The following is a 19701-nucleotide window of genomic DNA, read 5'->3' on the forward strand; positions in this document are numbered from 1 at the left end:
AATGAACAATTTCAGATAAATGTAAACTTGTAAACTGTAACTAACATTGGATATATGTAATGATCGTTGTGAGGGGACTAGGCGGGGGATTTTTCTCATTTTAGCCATCGGCCAATGTGTATTGTTTTTTTCAATAAATGATGGTGGCGTCGCGGAAGCAATGCGAAAGCAGTCCCCGCGGCGTCATCGGTTAGGTTAGGTTAAGTTAGGTAGTAGTTTCGGGGAGATGTCGTTCCACCTCACGCAGATGATGTCCGGTCACGGGTGCTTCAACCGTTTCCTCTTGGGGATCAACCGCGCACCATCAGCTGGGTGTTCACACTGCGGTCCACCGGACGGCTACGGGGAGGAAGTCGACGACGCCCATCACACCCTTGCTCGCTGCGAAGTGTTCAGGGAAGAACGTGAGCACCTCGTCGGCGTGATCGGACCATTTGACCCAGGGGGACTGGTGCCAAAAATGTTGGAGAGTTCCGCTAACTGGGAGGCCGTGGCGCAGTTCGTAAGGGCAGTGATATCGAAGAAGGAGGAGACCGAGCGTGGATAGCAATTTCGACAGGGTGTTGCTCCGTCAAGCGAAGGAGATAATATTTAATATTCGTATTAACTATGAATTGTATTTGCATATTATATTAAGTGTTGTTTTGTTTGTTGTTAACTAACTGTGAGGGGTTGAGGCTGAGGGACTGTCTTGCCCACGCCCCACATCTTTTGTTGTGAATTTTTCAATAAATGATGGCGACCCACTACCTGAAGTATTGCTTAACGGCGTTTCTGGGTAGTGGGTGTATTGCCGATACCATAAAAAAAAAGGTTAGGTTAGGTTAGGTTAGGTTTAGTAGCGCGTCGGTCGTCATAGTAGCAACACGTTGTCCGCACGAACACCGTCCCGTAATCCTCTCAGGTCGCCGTCCAAGTTCTCTTGCACGTCCACTGCTCCGAGGCCTGCCCCCCGTGGCAGCTCTAAGTACTTACTCCGCACAGTGCGCCAAGTGTTACCACTTACCGCGTAAAAAGTTCGCGTTCAGGCCGGTGTCGTTTTCGAGTCGGCCTGACTAACTTAACCCCCCGCGGGGCACGATTCTACTTGCGTGAAAAGGTCCCCCGAACCGGTATCCCCTCTGATATCTCGGCCGGATCACCTCCGATCGCTCCGGGAGCAAAAATTTGGCCCCCGAAATCCACCAACCTCGCTGGGGCAACCCCAATAAGGACCCGAAAACCCGAACCCTCCAGCCCCCCCCCGGGGCGGAGATAGGGCCTTCAGCCGGTCAGCCCGCTGAAGAACGCGGCCAAGAGCCGAACACTCTTCGTCGGCCCCGAAGTCCGGATCTGAACAGGCCTAGAAGCCACGACAAGGGTCACCACTCCCCCCTCCCTAGGGGCCGCGTCCCAAACGCGCCAACCCCCAGGGCAAAAACCCCCCCACAGCCAGCATGTCCGAAAATGATATTTACATGATGGAGGAAGACTCCGAGGTCACCGACGTGTGCAACATGTCGCCCACCTCCTGGTACTTCACCACGGGCGAGCTTCCTATGACATAAGGAAAGAGGAAAAATGACACCAGTGATAGCCCTAGCGCCGAGCAGGGACCGTCCGATATCGAGGCCGGGTTGAGATTCATAAGGTCGACATTGCAGTCCACCGTGAATGTGACCAAAATGAAACCAAATAAGGACGTCCCAGGGATTCACCGCCTGGCATCTCTTCTCGCGGAAATGTTCAAGGTGCTTGATGGACTCCTGACAAAAAAGGGAAAGCTCGTCTCTCCTCCCTCGTCTCCGTCCCTTAAACAGGCTAAACAGTGACACAGAGAGACCAGTCACGGCGATGCTAGTACGGACACCATACTGACCCCGAGCTGGTGGGACAGCGAGGAAGTGTTCGAGGCCGACCAACGTAGGAAGAGAAAGAAGGGGGCGCGCAAATCGCAGGATGCGGCCAGTTCGCAAGCGTTTGCCAACCGCCGAACACTCGTCCAAGCACGGGACACGGAGATGGAGTCAGCCATGGACACCGACGTGGAAGCCCCGTGGACAAACGTCGTTAAGAGAGGGAACACGAAGTGGAAAACCGCCACTGACCCGCGCCTGTCCTAACCTAACCTAACCTAACCTCCGAAGCTACCTGCCCCGCACAAGCCGTCCGTCAGAGCCAAGCCGCCAGCCATCCTTGTTAGACCGGCCGAGGGGAAGGCGAACACAGACACCATGCGAACGGTTCGCGCGTGTGGTCTATCCGCGCAGGACATCAGCACGAGTGTGACGATTAGGGAGACTCGGGACGGATCGTTGTTACTGGAGTTAGGCAAGGGATCCAAGTCGGTGTCAGCAGCCAAGACTATTGCCGCCGCCATTAGTACTAAGCTCGGGGATTCTGTTGGGAAGGTGTCCCAACTTGGCGTCCAGACGGAGATAGAGATTCTCGACTTGGACGCTGTTTCCACCGCAGCTGAAGTACTTGAAGCTCTGCGCTCCGCCATACCTAGTCAAGACGACCCTGCGGCCCAGGCAGACAGGGATAGTATCGGTGATGTCCAGATCTGGCCAACCAGGTCCGGTCAGCAGATAGCGACTGCGAAGCTATCCAGACACGCCGCCTCCCTCTTAGGAGAGTGGCAGTCGGATGGACGATGTACCGGGTGCGCGTGAGGACTTTGCCTCCAGAAAGGTGCTTCCGCTGCCAAAGATTCGGGCACAACTCCAGAGGTTGTACGGGACCCGACAGGACCAGCGCGTGCTGGAAGTGCGGATTCGCCGACCACCTCATGAAGGACTGCAAGGCGTCTGAAGACAATTGCCTGGCCTGCCAGCTAGCGGGACTCCCGAAGGCCAGTCATAGACCTGGATCGGGTGCCTGCGCCGCCAGACGATTGGCCGTCGGTACGAAGCTATACACCCCCTGCGATGGTTAACTTCTTACAGATCAACCTGAACAGAAACGGGCCGCTGAACAAATGATGTTTCAAACCGCGGTGGACACCGAGGCGGACGTCCTGCTGATCAGCGAGCCACACAGACGCTGTGGGGACGAGTCCAGATGGTGCTTCAGCGAAGACCGGATGACGGCGGTGGCAACCACAACTCGAACCACCTTGACCCACGACGGCCAGGGTTCTGGCAACGGATTTGCGTGGATGTCCTTCCGGAACCTCACTGTCTTCAGTTGCTACTATAGGCCTGGCGCCACATTGCAAGAGTACACACGTTTCCTAGGCGACCTTGAAGCGGCCATCCGAGGCAAAGGGGCCTGCGAGCTTCTAGTCGCCGGTGACTTCAACGCGTGGAGCGTCGAGTGGGGGTCAAGAGTAAACAACCCTAGAGGCTGCTTGCTGTCTGACCTGATAAACGGCATGGGTCTCACCATCGTCAACACGGGTTCCACCCCGACGTTCCGGAAAGCAGCTGCGACCTCGGTCATCGACGTCACGTTCTCCAGGGACGTGGAGATAGTCGACTGGCAGGTCTTAGATGAGGACTCTCTGAGCGACCACTCGTTTGTGTTCTACCGAACGGCACCGCAGCGGCCAGTCCTCGATCCCGTCGAGACACCAGACATAGAGCACCGCGGCTGGTCTGCCAGAGAGCGTGACGACGTCGCCCTGTTCGACTATCTCACCAGTTCTCTCCTGGAAACGCCCGCAGGCGAATCAACGGTGGCCAAAGCATTGGCCTCAGCCAACGCCCTCGACGCGTATCTCGTCGGAGCTTGCGAGGCGTTCATGCCCAGAAGAAGGCCAGGCCCTAAGGGCAAAACTCCAGTTCACTGGTGGTCTGAGGAGATAGCAGACCTGCGCCGGTGCTGCTTAGCTCTTCGCCGGCGCTATCAAGCCTGCCTGAAGCGTACCGGTCAGCTCGGTCTTGAGGAAAGCAGGATCGCATTAACCGCTGCAAGAAGGAACCTCCGCATGGCGATTAAGGCCGCCAAGTCAAAATGCTGGTCTGACTTGTGCGACCAAGTGGACCACGACCCGTGGGGAAAGCCTTACCGCATAGTTATGAAGAAATTTGGAGGCAGACCACCCGGGGCAGACGCCAAAGGGAATGATCCCGCCATCGCCGACTTTCTTTTCCCGGCGGCCGCTGCAACGAACTGTGACGAGGCTTCCCCTCCCGTAACATACGACATTTTTGAAGCTTTCAATCCCGACAATAGTGCGCTCGAGTTCCAAATGCACATACCGAGTTTTACGTCGGCCGAGCTCGTTAAGGCGGCAAAAAGGCTCACTTCGGGCAGGGCCCCGGGTACGTCGGGAATCCCCATCGAAATAATTAAAGCCGCAGTCGTCCGACATCAGCGGAGGGTTCTCCAAGTCTACAATGACTGCCTGTCAGCACTTACGTTTCCACCCCGGCGGAAGAGAGCTCGCCTGGTGCTGTTAAGGAAGGGTCCCGACAAGCCAACGGATCAGTCGTCCAGCTTCAGGCCCATATGCATGCTTGACACCCCCGGGAAGCTGCTCGAAAGGCTCCTGCTGCAGAGGCTGGAAGCGCACCTGGACGCAAACGGCAGCAGAAGGAGGGCACCGAATCAGTTCAGCTTCCGAAAGGGGGTTAGCACCGAGTCGGCCATCGAGCACGTCCTGAACGTCGCGAAACTTGCTGCCACTGGCCAAGCGTGAAAAAACTGTGCGTGCTAATCACCCTCGACGTTAAGAACGCCTTCAATTCGCTGAGATGGCCAGTCATCGATTAAGCCCTGAGAAAAAAGAAGGTTCCGGAGTACCTGGTCGTGATGATCCGCTCCTGGCTCTCAGACCGCCAGTTGCTGACTGGAGACGAACTGACCCCGGGGCCCGTAACCTGCGGCGTCCCCCAGGGCTCCGTCCTTGGGTCCACGTTCTGGAACGTTGCCTATGATTCGCTACTGGGCATGGACGTCCCCGCCGGAGTACACCTGATCGGTTTCGCGGAAGACCTTGCCGTTGTAGGGGTGGTCAAGACCGGAAGACTCCTCGAGGACGCGATTAACCCTGTGTTGGAGGCTGTTGACGTCTGGATGCAGGCTAAGGGGCTGGAGCCATAGATAATATAAGAATGGATAGGACATACCTATACCAGTTCCATATGAGGCCGTGTGATTTTTTGGGGAAGAGAGAAAGACGATATGAGGCTTTTTGAGGTTATGTGTAAAACTATTTTATTAAATAATAATGATAACATGATAGTATTCAATTATTTTTACAAAGATAGGCTATGGGATCAGATACTTTGGAGTCAATTGTAAAAAAAGCTCGTTCAGGAAAACAATTTACTTATCCCAAAGAAATACGCGAATTTGCCTTAACTTTACAATATTATTCACCCAGGGCATACCTTTATGTAAGAAAATCATTTTCAAATATTTTACCACATCCTAGAACACTAAGGCGATGGTACACAGTAGTAGATGGTAAACCAGGTTTTACATTAGAGGCATTAGAAGCAATAAAACAAAAAGTAGCTGCTGGTCGTGTTTATTGCAATCTAACTGTAGACGAGATGTGTGTGAAACGCCATTTAGAAACTGACACTCATCAAAATGTTTATGGTCATGTTAATATGGGTACTAATGTAGTCTATGACTCTGATGAAATACCTCTAGCAAAAAATGCGTTAGTTTTTCTAGTCGTAGGTATGAATGGGTATTGGAAAATACCTGTAGGATATTTTTTAATTGATGGCTTGACTGGAATAGAAAGAGGAAATCTACTTGCTAAAGCTATTGACCTTATTACTGAAACTGGAGCAAATCTCCATTCAGTAACCTTCGATGGGGCTTCAGTAAATCTAAGTATGTGTACTTCATTAGGTGCTGATCTTAATACAAAAACACCATATATTCAAAATCCAAATACATTAGAAGAAATTCTTGTTTTTCATGACCAAGCACACATGATTAAGTTGATTCGTAATACTTTTGGTGATAAAAAGATATTGAAAAATGGTGATGGAAAATTTATAGAATGGAAGTTTATAGAAAAGTTGTTTGAAAAAGAAGAAGAAGAAAGAAGAAGGCTTAAAATTAGCGACAAAACTAACTTCAAGACATGTAATGTACCAAAATGAGAAAATGAATGTTCGTTTAGCTAGCCAGGTCTTGAGTAAAAGTGTAAGTGATGCTTTACTTTACTTGAAGAAAGAAGATCCAAATTTTGAAGGATGTGAAGCAACTGCTGAATTTTGTAGTATGGTTAATAATGCATTTGACATAATGAACAGTAGGAAGTTATATTCTAAAAAGCCTTACAACAGTGCTATTTCTACTAAAACATTTACAAATGAATTTACTAATTATATAGACAATTTAGAATTTCTGGACGGTTTAAAAATTGTAGAATCAAGAAGGAAGACGGGTTTTAAAGGAATGGTCATGGGCTTGCACAGTGCATTAGAGTTATTTGAAATATTACAATCGAAATCTCACATAACATTTCTCATTACTTACAAACTTAGTCAGGATCATTTGAAGACATTTTTTAGTGCTGTGCGTAGCCGAGGAGGCTATAATGATAATCCGACATGCCGCCAGTTTCAAGCGGCTTATAAACGATTATTAGTCCATAACACAATTGTTGGTTCAATGCATGGAAATTGTACCATTCTCGACAGTACAAAAACACTACCAGTGACTAGCATGTTGAAAAATGATAATCTAGAAGAACAAATTGATGTTATTGAAAGTCATGACCATGATTATTTTGCCTCAATTGAACGTATGAATTCTTATGTTGAAGATGTTACAATATATATTGCAGGGTTTGTTGCCATGAAGTTAGAAAGGAAAATTGCTTGTGATACTTGCAAAAATTCTTTAACTTCAACGACAACAACACATGAAAGTAAACTAGCAGAGATAAAAGACAGAGGTGGTTTAAAGAAACCTAGTAAGTGCCTACAGACAGTATGTATTGAGTCTGAGAAAATATTTAGGCAGTATTCCAATGAGTTTACCAATCAAAAAAAATCCATCAAGTTTTTTATTGTTAAGCTTAAATCAGTATTATATAACAAATATTCAATATTTAATAACATGTATTGTGTAAACCATGACATACATATGCTATTTGATCAAACACAACAGTTTGATACGCATAGAGATCAACTAATTCAAAATATATGTGTTATGTATTATAACATTCGTTTTTTTCACGAAGTAAAAAAAGCTAATGATCAATTAAAACTCAGAAGTAAATTGACTAAACTAGTTCATTTTCGACACGAATAAAAATGTTATACCTATTACATTAAGTAATTTATTTCACTAATTACCAAACTAATACTAAACAATATTAATACTGTCAACTGTTATTTTAAATAGAAATTAGAATATAGAATAATATTGTTAAATATCACTAATTATTTAATTATTAAAGTTATTACTTATATTTTATAACAGAATAAAATGATATAATTTAATTTATTATTATTTATCAATTTATCAATTATCATAATATCAATATTCGCCTCATATAACCTTAAAAATAGTATCACTAAATTTTCATGTGATAAGTTCTTATGTCCTATCCATTCTTATATTATCTATGGCTGGAGCTTGCCCATCACAAAAGTGAGGCGGTACTGCTCAATATGAGACGGGCCTTCACGCCACCTAAACTCGTCATCGGCGGACATCAAATCCTACTCAAGCCTTCACTCAGGTACCTCGGGGTGTTCTTGGACAAGGGCATGACGTTTGCATGACATGTAGATGTTGTTGCGAAGAAAGCCGCCCGCTCCGCGGTCGCTCTATCGAGGCTGATGCCAAACTTGAGGGGGCCTTGCCAGTCCAAAAGAAGGCTTCTGGCGTCGGTAGTGGAGAGCCAGCTCCTGTACGCGGCACCAACCTGGATTGACACGGTAGCCGCCTCGGCTAGGACTGTAAGAAACCTCGTCCGACCACAAGGGGCAATAGCGCTGCGCATCATCAGTGCTTACCGCACAGTTTCGGACGAGGCCGCGCTGGTACTCGCGGGCCTCCCACCTGTGGACCTTCTTGGCATGGAAAGGAAGCGGATCCGGTCCCGCGTCACCACCCCTCCGATCCCAGACATTGCTCCAGTATCAAAGGCCATGATTAAAAGGATGGAACGACGTGAGACAATCACTCGATGGCAGGCAAGATGGTCATCTACACCGAAAGCGTCATGGACTAGGGAAATGCTGCCAGACCTTAACAGGTGGCTTGGAAGAACCGTGCCCAAGATGCCGCTGTCGTTTCACATGAGGCAGGCGCTGACTTTACACGGGTGCTTCCAGCAGTATCTTCACAAGATGCGCAATGCCAACTCCCCGAGGTGCACCCTATGTAATCACGATTCCGACACCGTCGAGCACACCATTTTTAACTGTGAATTTTTCGCGATTCTGAGGGAGGAACTCAATGGTCGCCTCGGCCGTCAGCCTAGGAAGGAAGACATTCCTTCTATTTTCTGTGGTCCCGAATTTGACCGCCTGCCGGCAGACCCGGCTGAGAAGACTGAGGTGCTGCGCAATGCAGTGGAGGACTTTAAACTATTTTAGCGGATGGTCGAGAAGATATTGACGCTGAAGGAGGAAGAGGAGAGAAGGAGGCAAGTCGTCGAGATTGGTTGAAGAGGATAGAACGAGGCATCCAGGGCGGCGGACTCCGGTTGGTCCTTGAAGTTATGACGAGGTGGCAAGCGGGCGAGATGAAAAAGTGGACAGAACGAGGTTACAGACTGGAGGGCTCCGGCCGGGTCGCGAAGCCGTGGGCAACACGGGGTACTAGACTGGAGGGCTAACGAACCGGGTCGCCAAGACATCAACCCTCAGGGTGAAAATTACTAACTGTAGTATTTAAGACTTAGTAGTAGATATTTATTTATGATTACGATAGTAGTATTAAGCTTATTGATGTATTTTGATGTTTGTATGATTGTAAGGTATTGTTGTATTTTTCTTTGAACAATAAACGATGGGGGCCGGAGCGGACGTAATGCGAAAGCAGTCCCCGCTCCGGTTCTCGATACCACGAAAAAAAAAAGGTTAGTTTAGGTTCAGTAGTTAAGTCGGTCATCTTCAGTAGCGCGTCGGTCGTCGTCCAAGACACCGTCCTGCCATCTTTACTGGTCCGTACGAATCATTGTTCGTTCCGATGGACTCTGATTGTCGTGATTTGACTAAGACACATCCCGACAAATTTAAGATATTGATCTACATAATTGAATCTTTCAGAAGATTCAAGCATAATGGCGTCGATTACATATCCGTCATACCAACGCAGTTATGGAAGAAGCCATTCTTCCTAACATTTCCTGATCAACCAGCGGTTGTCCAGTGGGTTTCAAACCCCGCTGCAGGAGAATTCGTAGCACGAAGAGAGTTCTTTCAGCACAATCCATCGCCAGGAGTGGTTATAGACGAAGAACACTGGGTTTTACTCAACGCCCATGATTACTGGGTTCCTGAATTTACAATCATGAACCTCAGAGATGACTTCGTTAATGTCACACGGCTATTGGAAGCAATGAAAACGAAGTTTGAGCAGGTGATGGAACGCCTAACATACTCCAGAGCAAGTAAATCCGGTTGTTTGATGACGTTACGATCTCCCAACATCCAAGTACCTTACACCGAGTACATTCCTCCAGACGAGGAAGAGGAGGAGATGGCATCAAGGGCGACAGCAGCGCAAAAGCGCAAGAGGACACAGGCAGTGAGGCAGAGAGGGCTCACCGTGAGCCGGTCTACGAACCAAGGCCAGCTAATGCAACTGAACAACAGTGGTACTCCTCGGAGCCACTAGAAGACCTCGAGGCATCATTCGGTCTACTAACGTTAAGTGGGATAACCACTGAAGCGTTAGAACAGCGTGTTCAGCTGTTAATTACGTAACCAGTACAATTCTGCTGTCAGAATGACAGAGTCATGGACTTCAGTCTTTAATGAAGCGCTACCACGTATAGCGAGAACTTGACTTTAACTAGTTGAGTTAGCCTTCCGGTTTATCAGTATAGCTTAATGGACAGAGCCCCCTATTCGAAAGGGAAGATCCAGGTTCGAATCCTGGTACTGACGCCGTCTCCCCCGACGTGACCCACCTTGACGCGGTGGGGGAGCTTACGGGCCTTAAACTAGGTCTTACCGAGCGGTCCTACACCCAGCCCTGGCCTTAATTGGTTGGAGCTGGAGCCCACAGAGCCATAATTGACCTTGGTTGGTTGGTGATGGCAGGTCGGAGGCAGCCTGGTCGCGATGAGCGAATGCCCTAAGGAATGGACAACCTTGGAAAAAACCCCTAAACCCCCAACTCGTCATGGGGGTCTCTTGGCACGAAGGTAGACACGTGCCCACGAGGACCCTGTGGGGCACCAGGCGCCCTCCACAGTATATAGCCTTCCCCGTGGTACGCTGCACTGCCACGAAGCGACGAGACCTTCATGGCCACTCGTGGGAACTATATGGATTTAAATATAAAGAACCCAGGATCATCAACTGGCCAAATGATGAGCGGGAGCCAAGCCGCAAAAGTATCGCAAAACGGAGTGTCGGGTGAAAATGTGGAAGATCTGAGGCAGGCTTCCTCAGCCAGCAACGGTGCTGGTACTGTGACTGCCGGTAGTGCTGCAGGGCAGGCCCTACCCTTGGACGGAAATCCGAATCGGAGACTGCAAACGCACCCTCCTCTAAAAAGGATTCCGCCACAGCTCGTTCAAACGGAGACATGCCTCAAAGCGCGGTAATCCATCTCCTCAAGTGCATTGCCACCCAGAATGATGGCTACAAAATACTTCTTGAGAAGGCATCGGCCTCGGAAGTACTGTCGGCTAAAACAAGAAGCCTGGACGTTAAAATCGAAATCGAAGAACTATTGTCCGTCGTCACAGGCCTCAAGGGCTGCCGCGAAAGCGTAATCAAGGCGTTCAGGAGGGCGATCTGGCGCCTAGGGCCACGTCCTTCCAGGCCAACGGAGAAGGCAGCCAGGAGCATGTGCGGGGAGGCGTGGCGACCAAGGATTCCACTACCAACACAGACGCATAAGTAACAACGTTGCACACCAAGCAACGCGTCAATCATCGCAATTCATGTTCCTATTATGTTACTTTTATGTTTTTTCTTTTGTAAAATTTTTTCCAGAGGGGGAGTAATGTGGCGACTCTTGCCACAATACTCGCTTTCCGTTGGCCCCCCTGCAACAGTTGGCACTCGTCCTCACGCCGACCGGCAAGCAGCGTCTCACGACGACTCGCCACTTGCCCTCATCGGTTTTTGACTCGCTCTCTTCGCTTCCGACCGGCAAACTGCACGTTCTGCTCCGTGCGCTCTCGCTCGCTTGCAGTCCCTCCGACTCTCCGACTCGCACGTCTTACGAACGCCGGCGACTTGCACAGCGAACACGAAACGTCAATGACGGCCACAGATCTCACCGAAAGTTTTCCCACGACTTAACAGATCTCCACGATCCAGCCGTTCGCTACGCGCACTGATCTCGCTACTTGCCGCTGTCGTCCAACTTCTTGTCTCCCCCGCTACGATACATGCGCTAATAAACGTTATTTTTTTATACCTCACAATTGCCTTGAGTATTGTCTCTACCTTAATCTCCCGGGCAATTCAAGATTCAACTGTTGGCCGCGCGGGATTAAAACGTGCGACAAATTCCTCGTGCGCCACAGACTGTATGGTACTAAAAATAATGTTAATGTACAATATAATAATATAATAATAATTAAATTATTACATAATTATATTATTATGTATTTATAAAAAAATAAATGTTAATGTAGTTATAATATATATTATGTATAAATTATATGATTGTTTAAATAAAAATACAACGCGTGTAGTCGTGTAGAGATACGTATACTGAAGTTACAGTGTTCAGTGACTGAACACTGTATCTGTCTAATTTTCTTTAAATACTATTTAATAACATTAAGCTTAATTTTTTTAATAATACCATTATTCAGTATACTATCTATACTCAATGATAATAATACATACCTAATATATAGGTAAATCAATTTTTTTGCAATTTGCAGTCATTTCATGATTATACTCGGAATTCGCTTTTCGTGACTATCACCCTATTCAGTATAATATATAATCGAGAGCTTACTGCTGCTGTATTAGATTATAATACATGCATATAATATAATATAACTATAATGGTGGTTTTGACGAGTATTTTTACATAAGGTTACAAAATGTTAAATAAGACAGTAATATTCTAACACTGCAGTAATACATACTATAATAATATGCGTCATATATGTTTAATATTTTAATGTACACATTCTTTAATGGTATATGTAACAGTTATGGACAATAGCAAAAAGATTAGCTAGTTATAGGTAATTACAATTTAACCTACATCTTTAATTTATTGTGGTAATAACAGCACCCAAAGACCAAACTATTATTTATTTCCGAAAATATTTAAATTGATAGATCAATAGTAATGAGTTACATTTTCAAATCATGTAAGCCCTCATCATAATATAATATTATAATTAATATTATACCTACTTGACCCAATATGTCCATAGATATATTACACAAAGTTATAATATAACTTAAAAACTACCTAGTCATTCAAATTTTGATTTAGATAATTCAATAAATTCCAATAAAAAACATCTGCTAAATAACTAAAAGTGAAAGGGAGGGGAGGGGGTCCTACATTAGAAAAATAGAAGTTATTTTGGTTCATCCTTACAAGTGGTACAAAAAATCTAAAGCATTAAAAAATATGGCTACAAGAATATTTATATGCATCATTAACAAGATATCCAACGAATATTGAGAACAAATCAGATTTTTGATATAGTATTTTTTATATTAAATAAATACATTGTAAATATGTTATTCAAGCAAAAAATATTTAGATATCATATAAATATTAGTGACAATATATTCTGTATGTATCGTTGATATGATATCCAACGAATATTCTTAATAAATAAAATACTTGATATGTTATTTCTGATATTTAATAGATACACTGTAAATATGTAATTTAAGATAAACATTTTTATATATCAAGTAAATATTAATTATAACGTTTCTAGCAAATATCGTGTAGAATATATCTACGGAATGGGACAACTGGGCGCGGCTGACTGGCCGTGGCTAATTGGGCGCGAGATCAAGTGGGCGCGAGTCAAGTGGACGCCAGGACAGCTGGGCGCTAAATAATTAATACTGCACATTATTACTATTAATATTATTATTATTATTATTATTTTCATTATTTTTATATTTTGTTTCGTCATACATTTTCGTCAATTTTATAAATTCATTTGGTAGTTATACGCAATGCCTCTTAAATATTCGACAGTGCTTCTGTTATTATAATCGCGAACAACTGTTAAAATACGTTGATCGGCATCCCTGTACTTTTTCAATTTCACTGGGGGGTTGTGTCCAGCAACAAGGTGCTCATAGTAGAAGTCACGATTGGCTTGCACTTTTCGTAAGCCGTCTATAAGCTTCCAGATTGTAGGATGATCCATACCTAATTCCGTCTGAAGGCGGCGATGAGCTGCTTCTGCATGGTTATTGGTTCTATCATGTTGGTTTAACGTTCTGTTATAGACATTCCACATTTCGTGAGGAAACAAAGGCTGTCTTCGTCCATTACCTCTCCTGTTCATTCTTCCGACGTAGTTGTCCTCAAACCAGTCTAAAATTGGTTGCACATCATTTGGTAGGTTATCAGATAATGATAATAAAGCATTATCTATGTCTTCAATTGGAATAAACGCCAAAGCTATAACCATTTTGGCATACAACGAAAAGTTGGGTTCATTGTTATATCGATTTATTAGGCCTACTTCACCCAATTTTTTTTTCATATTTTTTGCCAAATGAAAAAAACAACCTCGAATTTCTGCAGTAGGAAATATTTCAGAAACACTTTTGAAAGCAGCCATTTCATAGTCACAAGTGATAGACTTTGGATCGAAGTTTGGCAGTAACACTTTAATCATACCAAACAATTTGTCGTAAGTTTCTCTACATTTATTAGGCAAAAGTGCGTAGAAAATAGGGTGAACGCCTCCAAATTTTTTTGCTAGAATAACATAAATTTGTTTAAATAAATTTGGCGCAATTTTAAATGTCCCATCCATAAAAAAATCATCGCAGGTTCTTGCTATTTCTAGGTTTCGTTGACGGCCAAAAATTAGGATTCTTTCAGCCCCCGAACCACTATCAGCAAGCAGAAAGTTTTCAAAAGTTCCAGGTTCTGACTCATACATTTTATAACATTCAGGAATTTCAAGATCAGCCAGAGTTGTAGGATTTGACGGAGCTTGATTAATTTCATTGCGTTTCCTCCTGATTAACTTCTTTAAAGCTTGTTGGTTGGGAAGAGCTCCTTGACAAGCGACATCAGTATTTTGGATACATTCGTTGATTACTTGGCACGTCGATTCTTGTGTTTCTACAGCCCTTTTCTTAATTTTTGTAACGATTTTGTCTGCTGCCACTTTAGCTGCAGATGGTTCGTGGTTATGCGTATTTATACATTTTACGACTTCGTGATTAACTACATGCACGCGCGCTTTACAATGCCGTTTTTGTTCGCATCGCCAAAACTCAGTTTTTTCGTCTGCTGACAGTTTGTCAAATATGTACAAAAATCCGTTTTTCGGAAACTTTTCACGATTTCGCTGTGACGTTATGTTTTCCATGTTGAATGTTGTATGGATTGAAAACTACTACTTCGAAACTAAATATGATCTTCCTATAGGCACAATCATTATCCCCATATTATTTTTATTGTTTCGTTATCGTATTTGTTCGCACCGCGTCGTTAGCTATAGAGATATCATATTATATTATACTATTACCTATTATAGATATAATAGTATTTTATTGAATTCCCCCCGCATGCACACCTCACCATAGCTGATTAAGCATAATCGAAGTTTAACCGTAGATGGTGCAACTGGCCCTTACTAATCTTATACTCTTCGGTAATATTTTATCTTATCTTAATAAAACCTATAATACGACGTATCCGGTCAGTTTTCACCGGATAACATATTATTGTAACTTGCCAGTATGCTTGCACAAATAGTTGTAAAAGTTGTCATGCAAAATAAATAATACACATTACACATAACACAACACTCGCGCCTACTTGTCCCCGCGCCTACTTGTCCCAGCGCCGAGTTGCCCGAGCCGAGTTGGCCGTGCCCAGTTGGCGGCGCCCAGTTGGCGGCGCCCAGTTGGCGGCGCCCACTTGTCCTAGACCGATATATCTAATATACATTGCGCGAAAATTACTTTTTTGACATCAGAATTTTGATATCGAGAAGTCATCATATGAATATATAAACCCATACTTGGATTTTCAGTTATCTTTATGATATTGCATGTATATTACCTAACGAATGTACAAAAAATTATATAAACTAAATATCAAATATATATCAATATATCACATTTGCTATATAGGACGTCTGGCGACTCTTTTCGCTGAAATGTCAAAGGTCCTGGATGGACTCCTGACTAAGAAGGACAAGCTTGTCTCCCCTTCGGTGTCCCCGTCCCAAAAAAAGGCCGAAGACAGCGAACCAGAGAGGCCTGTCATGACCGACGCTAGCACAGACACAATCCTGACCCCAAGCTTGTGGGACGTCGATGAAGTGTTCGAGGCCGAGCAGCTTAGGAAGAAGAAGAAGGGGGCGCGCAAACCGCAAGAGGCGGCCAGTTCGCAAGTGTTTGCCAACCGCCAAACACTCGTCCAAGCCACACGGAGGTGGAGTCAGCCATGGTCACCGACGCGGTAGCTCCGTGGACCAACGTCGTGAAGAGAGGAAACATGAAGCAGAAAACCACCACTGACCCGCGCCCGAAGCCCCCTGCCTCACACAAGCCGAACCTTAGAGCTGAGCCGCCAGCCACCCTTGTAAGACCGGCCAAGGGGAAGTCCTACACTGACACTGTGCGAACGGTTCGCGCGTGCGGTCTATCTGACAAGTCGAGCGTGACAATGAGGGAGACCCGAGACGGATCATTGCTGCTGGAGCTAGGTAAGAGATCTAAGTCGGTATCAGCAGCCAAGACCATTGCCGCCGCTATTAGTACCAAGCTTGGGGATTCTGTTGGGAAGGTGTCCCAACTTGGCATCCAGACTGAGATAGAGATCCTCGACTTGGACGCTGTTTCCACCGCAGCAGAAGTACTAGACGCTCTGCGTTCAGCTATACCCGGCCAAGACGACCCTGCGGCCCAGACAGACAGAGATAGCATCGGTGATGTCCAGATCTGGCCAACCAGAACCGGCCAGCAGATAGACGGTATCCCAAACGAAGTCGTTAAAGAAATTGTTGCTCTAAACCCTAGCATATTAGTCGAAGTTTATAATAATTGCCTGGTAGAGGGTATATTTCCCAGGCAATGGAAAACATCTAGACTAGTGCTGCTACTTAAAGGCGACAAACCCCTGACAGAGCCATCCTCCTACAGGCCACTGGGCCTATTAGATTGCCTGGGAAAACTCCTGGAGAAAATCTAGACAACCGCCTGCGGCGCCATCTGGATGACAGACAATGCGGATTTCGGAAAGGCCGATCGACTACCGATTTCTGTTCAACAAAAAAATCATGCTGAACATAAGCGCTGCGAAATCGAGTAAGAAAAAGCTACTGAGTAATGTTATTCATTCAATTTTGATATGCGGCTCACCAGTCTGGACTCAAGATATGAGCAAAATGGGCTGGTCCGCACTACTGAAAATCCAGAGAAGAATCTGCCTGAGGGTAGCCTCTGCCTACTGCACTGTGTCTAGTGACGCAGTATGTGTCATTTCCGGCATTGTTCCTTTGGACCTTATGGCCTATGAAAGGGAAATCAACAATGAACGAAGAGGAAACCCAAGGAGAAGAAAAGCTGCCGCAAACAAATCAGCTGAAGATATTGTTTCTATAAGTTAAGTTCTTTTTTGATGTATGCTGAACTAGCAAATCTTTTTTCAGGGTGGTTAGAGGCCCCCACACTGTTTATATTAAGATGTATATATGTATATAAATTGGTTTAATTTCCCCAATAAACGATGGTGTATGGTGGTGAAATAACCGAAAGGTTGGTACCACCCCATGCATCGATACCATGTAAAAAAAAAGGTTAGGTAGTAGGTTGGTATGGTTAGGTTAGTAAAAGTTGTGTTCTTCAAAGCATTAATAAAGTAATTATGAGCAACATTGGTGCGTTTGATACAGTGACCTCCATTATTATGGTTGCTTACTGTGATAGTGTCAAATACAGTCAAGAATTGAACAATTTTTAGATAAATGTTATTATTATCTTTTTAAAGATAATATGCTGGCTTTTGGATATCGGAAAATAACCCAACTGATTGCCCAACAGATAGTTTAATTGATAATTTATTATTATTATTGATTATAACTACTTTTTTAGTAAATCATTATACATTATAAATATATCTTAAAAAATATGTATCTCGACAACACAAATAAGGTCAACAAATGATATTACTTATCAATGCATATTGAAATATTTGCTTTTGAAATTGAAATAATCCTAAAATACTAACAAATATAATTAACTTAACCTAATAAGCAATAAATGAAATATTTTAACAATTTATATTAACGAAATTTACTACATTAAATGCAACAGTTCTTAATTGAAGTGGTGTCAGCCCATAAAACAAATTTGGTAAATTTATTATATGTTTAGCCATTTCTGACTCTTGTTGTGATGTGAAAATAGATGGGCGTCCTAATGCAGCTGGTTTAAAGTTATTGGTTTTTAGTCTATCTTGCAAAGTACTAAAGGGAATATTATAAGTTTTGGCAGCTTTTCGGATACTCATCATATTAGTCCTGATTGAAGTCACTGCTTCTACAAGAGTTTCTGGCACCCAATTTCCTTTAGTAGTCTTTCTTTTGTATGTACGAGGCATCTGTTTAAATTAACAAAATAAAACAATTCAAAATTAAAATTTGAAATTAGATAAATCATACTTTTTGTAAACGCCAAACAGGGTAATACCAGTCACTAAAAAATTGACTGCTATTACCCCATTCATTTTGACCGGTATTACAAATTTTAATAAGTTATGGGAAAATATTTATAACCATAAAACTACTATACCAATACATGTTTTGAGTATAAAATCATAATCCTCACAATTTTTTTTATTAGTTTAACTAAAAACTATACATATATTATAAAATTAACTTACCTTACTTGATGTTCGAAAAAAACAAATTTTTACATCAGCAACTAACAAAAAAATTAAAGTCACATTTGAACGTGAAAACGTTTGATGATAATATCTTCGTGATAAGAATAAGGAATTGTTATCATTCCTAATGTATTCGTGTGGTTAGCATAATTTTAGATACCATAGTTTATTAGATACCAGGGTGACCGGTATTACCCGCTGACCGTCATTCCCCCAGTCTCCCCTATACCTTATTATAACTATATGCTTTATAGATTATACTTCATAGGTACAATAGGTACATGTTATAGTATTAATGTTTTTAATAGTGTTAAGAAGTTTAATTAGCTTAGTTAAATAGTTTAATAAACCTACCTACTTCAAATATTAAACGAGAATCAATCATAATTAAAAAAAAATACTATTGAATAAATAGCTGAAATTTAAAACATTATAATAGCCTATAGTATGGAATATGTTCTTCTTGCTGGTATGGTTAATTCTTGGAATGGTTGGGGTCAGAAGGAGAATTATGTGTTTTTTGGTGATGTAGCAGAGCTTGTGGTTGGTTAATATTAGGGCTCTCGGTCTGGTACGTGAATCAGTGGCGACGTGACGAAGGTTGTATGAGACAAGGGTCTCATGGCGTTTTAGGTGAGTGGGTGGTTGGAGTCGGTACCTAGGTCTTAGATACCGTGTTGGTAGTTGGTACACAATTATGTAGTCCCTAACATTATGTCCTACCTACAGTTATAATGTTATATTATTAGTATGTATATTATTATTATAAATGTACTCGTAAACTTCTAAGATATTAGGTATGCCTATAGGCTATAACTTATAAACAAGAAGCAAGGAATACATATTCTCCTTGACTGTTTATCTACATCATGCCACATTGCCTGTCACTACCTATTCAGTAGGCGCTGCAATGACAACAACTTGTAAAATTCCGTATAGCTACATCTATTTTTAAGATCAGAGTCAAAATAAATTTAATTTAAAAATTAAATGACCGATGCGCCTGAACAGAACTCACAGTAATCGTATTGTTATCATATTGTTAATTTATACTTGTAGAGAATATGATTTTAAAATTTTCAATAGTTTTATGAAAATGGATAATCTAAGTGTTTGTGTGATTTGTGGTAAAAAACGTGAAAAATTAATTAGTACTAACTGGGGTTGTCATCAGAAGAAATGCCATAATAAAAAAACCACTTAATTGACTTAAATGTCAAGTTTTTTTAAAGTTGAATCTTTTTTAAAGACAATTGATATTATTACAAGTAAGTAATTTATAGTTGATTAAAATAAATTTTAGTTACTTAATTTAAATTTGCAAATAGTGTCACAGTGACACAATGTGATTAATTATCATGATCACATGATCACAATAATTTTAAACCTAACAATATGCATTGAATTGCACATTCAAAAATTAAAATGTATTCATTCTCATTATACATTTTACATAGTTGAAAATGGGTTGAGACGGTAGAGTGTACTTTCAAAATATTTGGTGTATATTCTTATTTTAAATAATAATATGTA

General features: G+C 43.2%; 4 protein-coding genes and 1 pseudogene across 4 annotated transcripts; 3 read left to right on the forward strand and 2 right to left on the reverse strand.

Annotated features, from left to right (window-relative positions):
• The first annotated feature begins 226 nt into the window (after positions 1–226).
• On the forward strand, positions 227–547 carry LOC111039736. The gene has a single exon (XM_022323345.1). It carries the CDS (start codon positions 227–229, stop codon positions 545–547), a length of 321 nt encoding a protein of 106 aa, XP_022179037.1.
• Positions 548–4875: 4328 nt separating this feature from the next.
• On the forward strand, positions 4876–8576 carry LOC111039737 (annotated as a pseudogene).
• A 4635-nt stretch (positions 8577–13211) lies between these two features.
• On the reverse strand, positions 13212–14682 carry LOC111039747. The gene has a single exon (XM_022323356.1). The coding sequence runs from the start codon at positions 14639–14641 to the stop codon at positions 13235–13237; it is 1407 nt and encodes a 468-aa protein (XP_022179048.1). The 5' UTR covers positions 14642–14682; the 3' UTR covers positions 13212–13234.
• Positions 14683–16507: 1825 nt separating this feature from the next.
• Positions 16508–16891, forward strand: LOC111039738. Its single transcript, XM_022323346.1, has one exon. It carries the CDS (start codon positions 16508–16510, stop codon positions 16889–16891), a length of 384 nt encoding a protein of 127 aa, XP_022179038.1.
• Positions 16892–17553: 662 nt separating this feature from the next.
• LOC111039740 lies at positions 17554–18388 on the reverse strand. Its single transcript, XM_022323347.1, has 2 exons — positions 18166–18388; positions 17554–17883 (listed from the first exon to the last, which is right to left on the reverse strand). Exon 2 carries the CDS (start codon positions 17881–17883, stop codon positions 17554–17556), a length of 330 nt encoding a protein of 109 aa, XP_022179039.1. The 5' UTR covers positions 18166–18388.
• Positions 18389–19701: the final 1313 nt, after the last annotated feature.

The sequence above is a fragment of the Myzus persicae genome, unplaced genomic scaffold, assembly GCF_001856785.1.
Source record: "Myzus persicae strain clone G006 unplaced genomic scaffold, MPER_G0061.0, whole genome shotgun sequence".
Classification (NCBI taxonomy): Eukaryota; Metazoa; Arthropoda; class Insecta; order Hemiptera; family Aphididae; genus Myzus; species Myzus persicae.

What these genes read in the sequence shown, in the direction of transcription:
- LOC111039736 (XM_022323345.1), top strand. Translation starts at nt 227, where the DNA reads ATGTCGTTCCACCTCACGCAGATGATGTCCGGTCACGGGTGCTTCAAC.
- LOC111039747 (XM_022323356.1), bottom strand. Translation starts at nt 14,641, where the DNA reads ATGGAAAACATAACGTCACAGCGAAATCGTGAAAAGTTTCCGAAAAAC.
- LOC111039738 (XM_022323346.1), top strand. Translation starts at nt 16,508, where the DNA reads ATGCGGATTTCGGAAAGGCCGATCGACTACCGATTTCTGTTCAACAAA.
- LOC111039740 (XM_022323347.1), bottom strand. Translation starts at nt 17,883, where the DNA reads ATGCCTCGTACATACAAAAGAAAGACTACTAAAGGAAATTGGGTGCCA.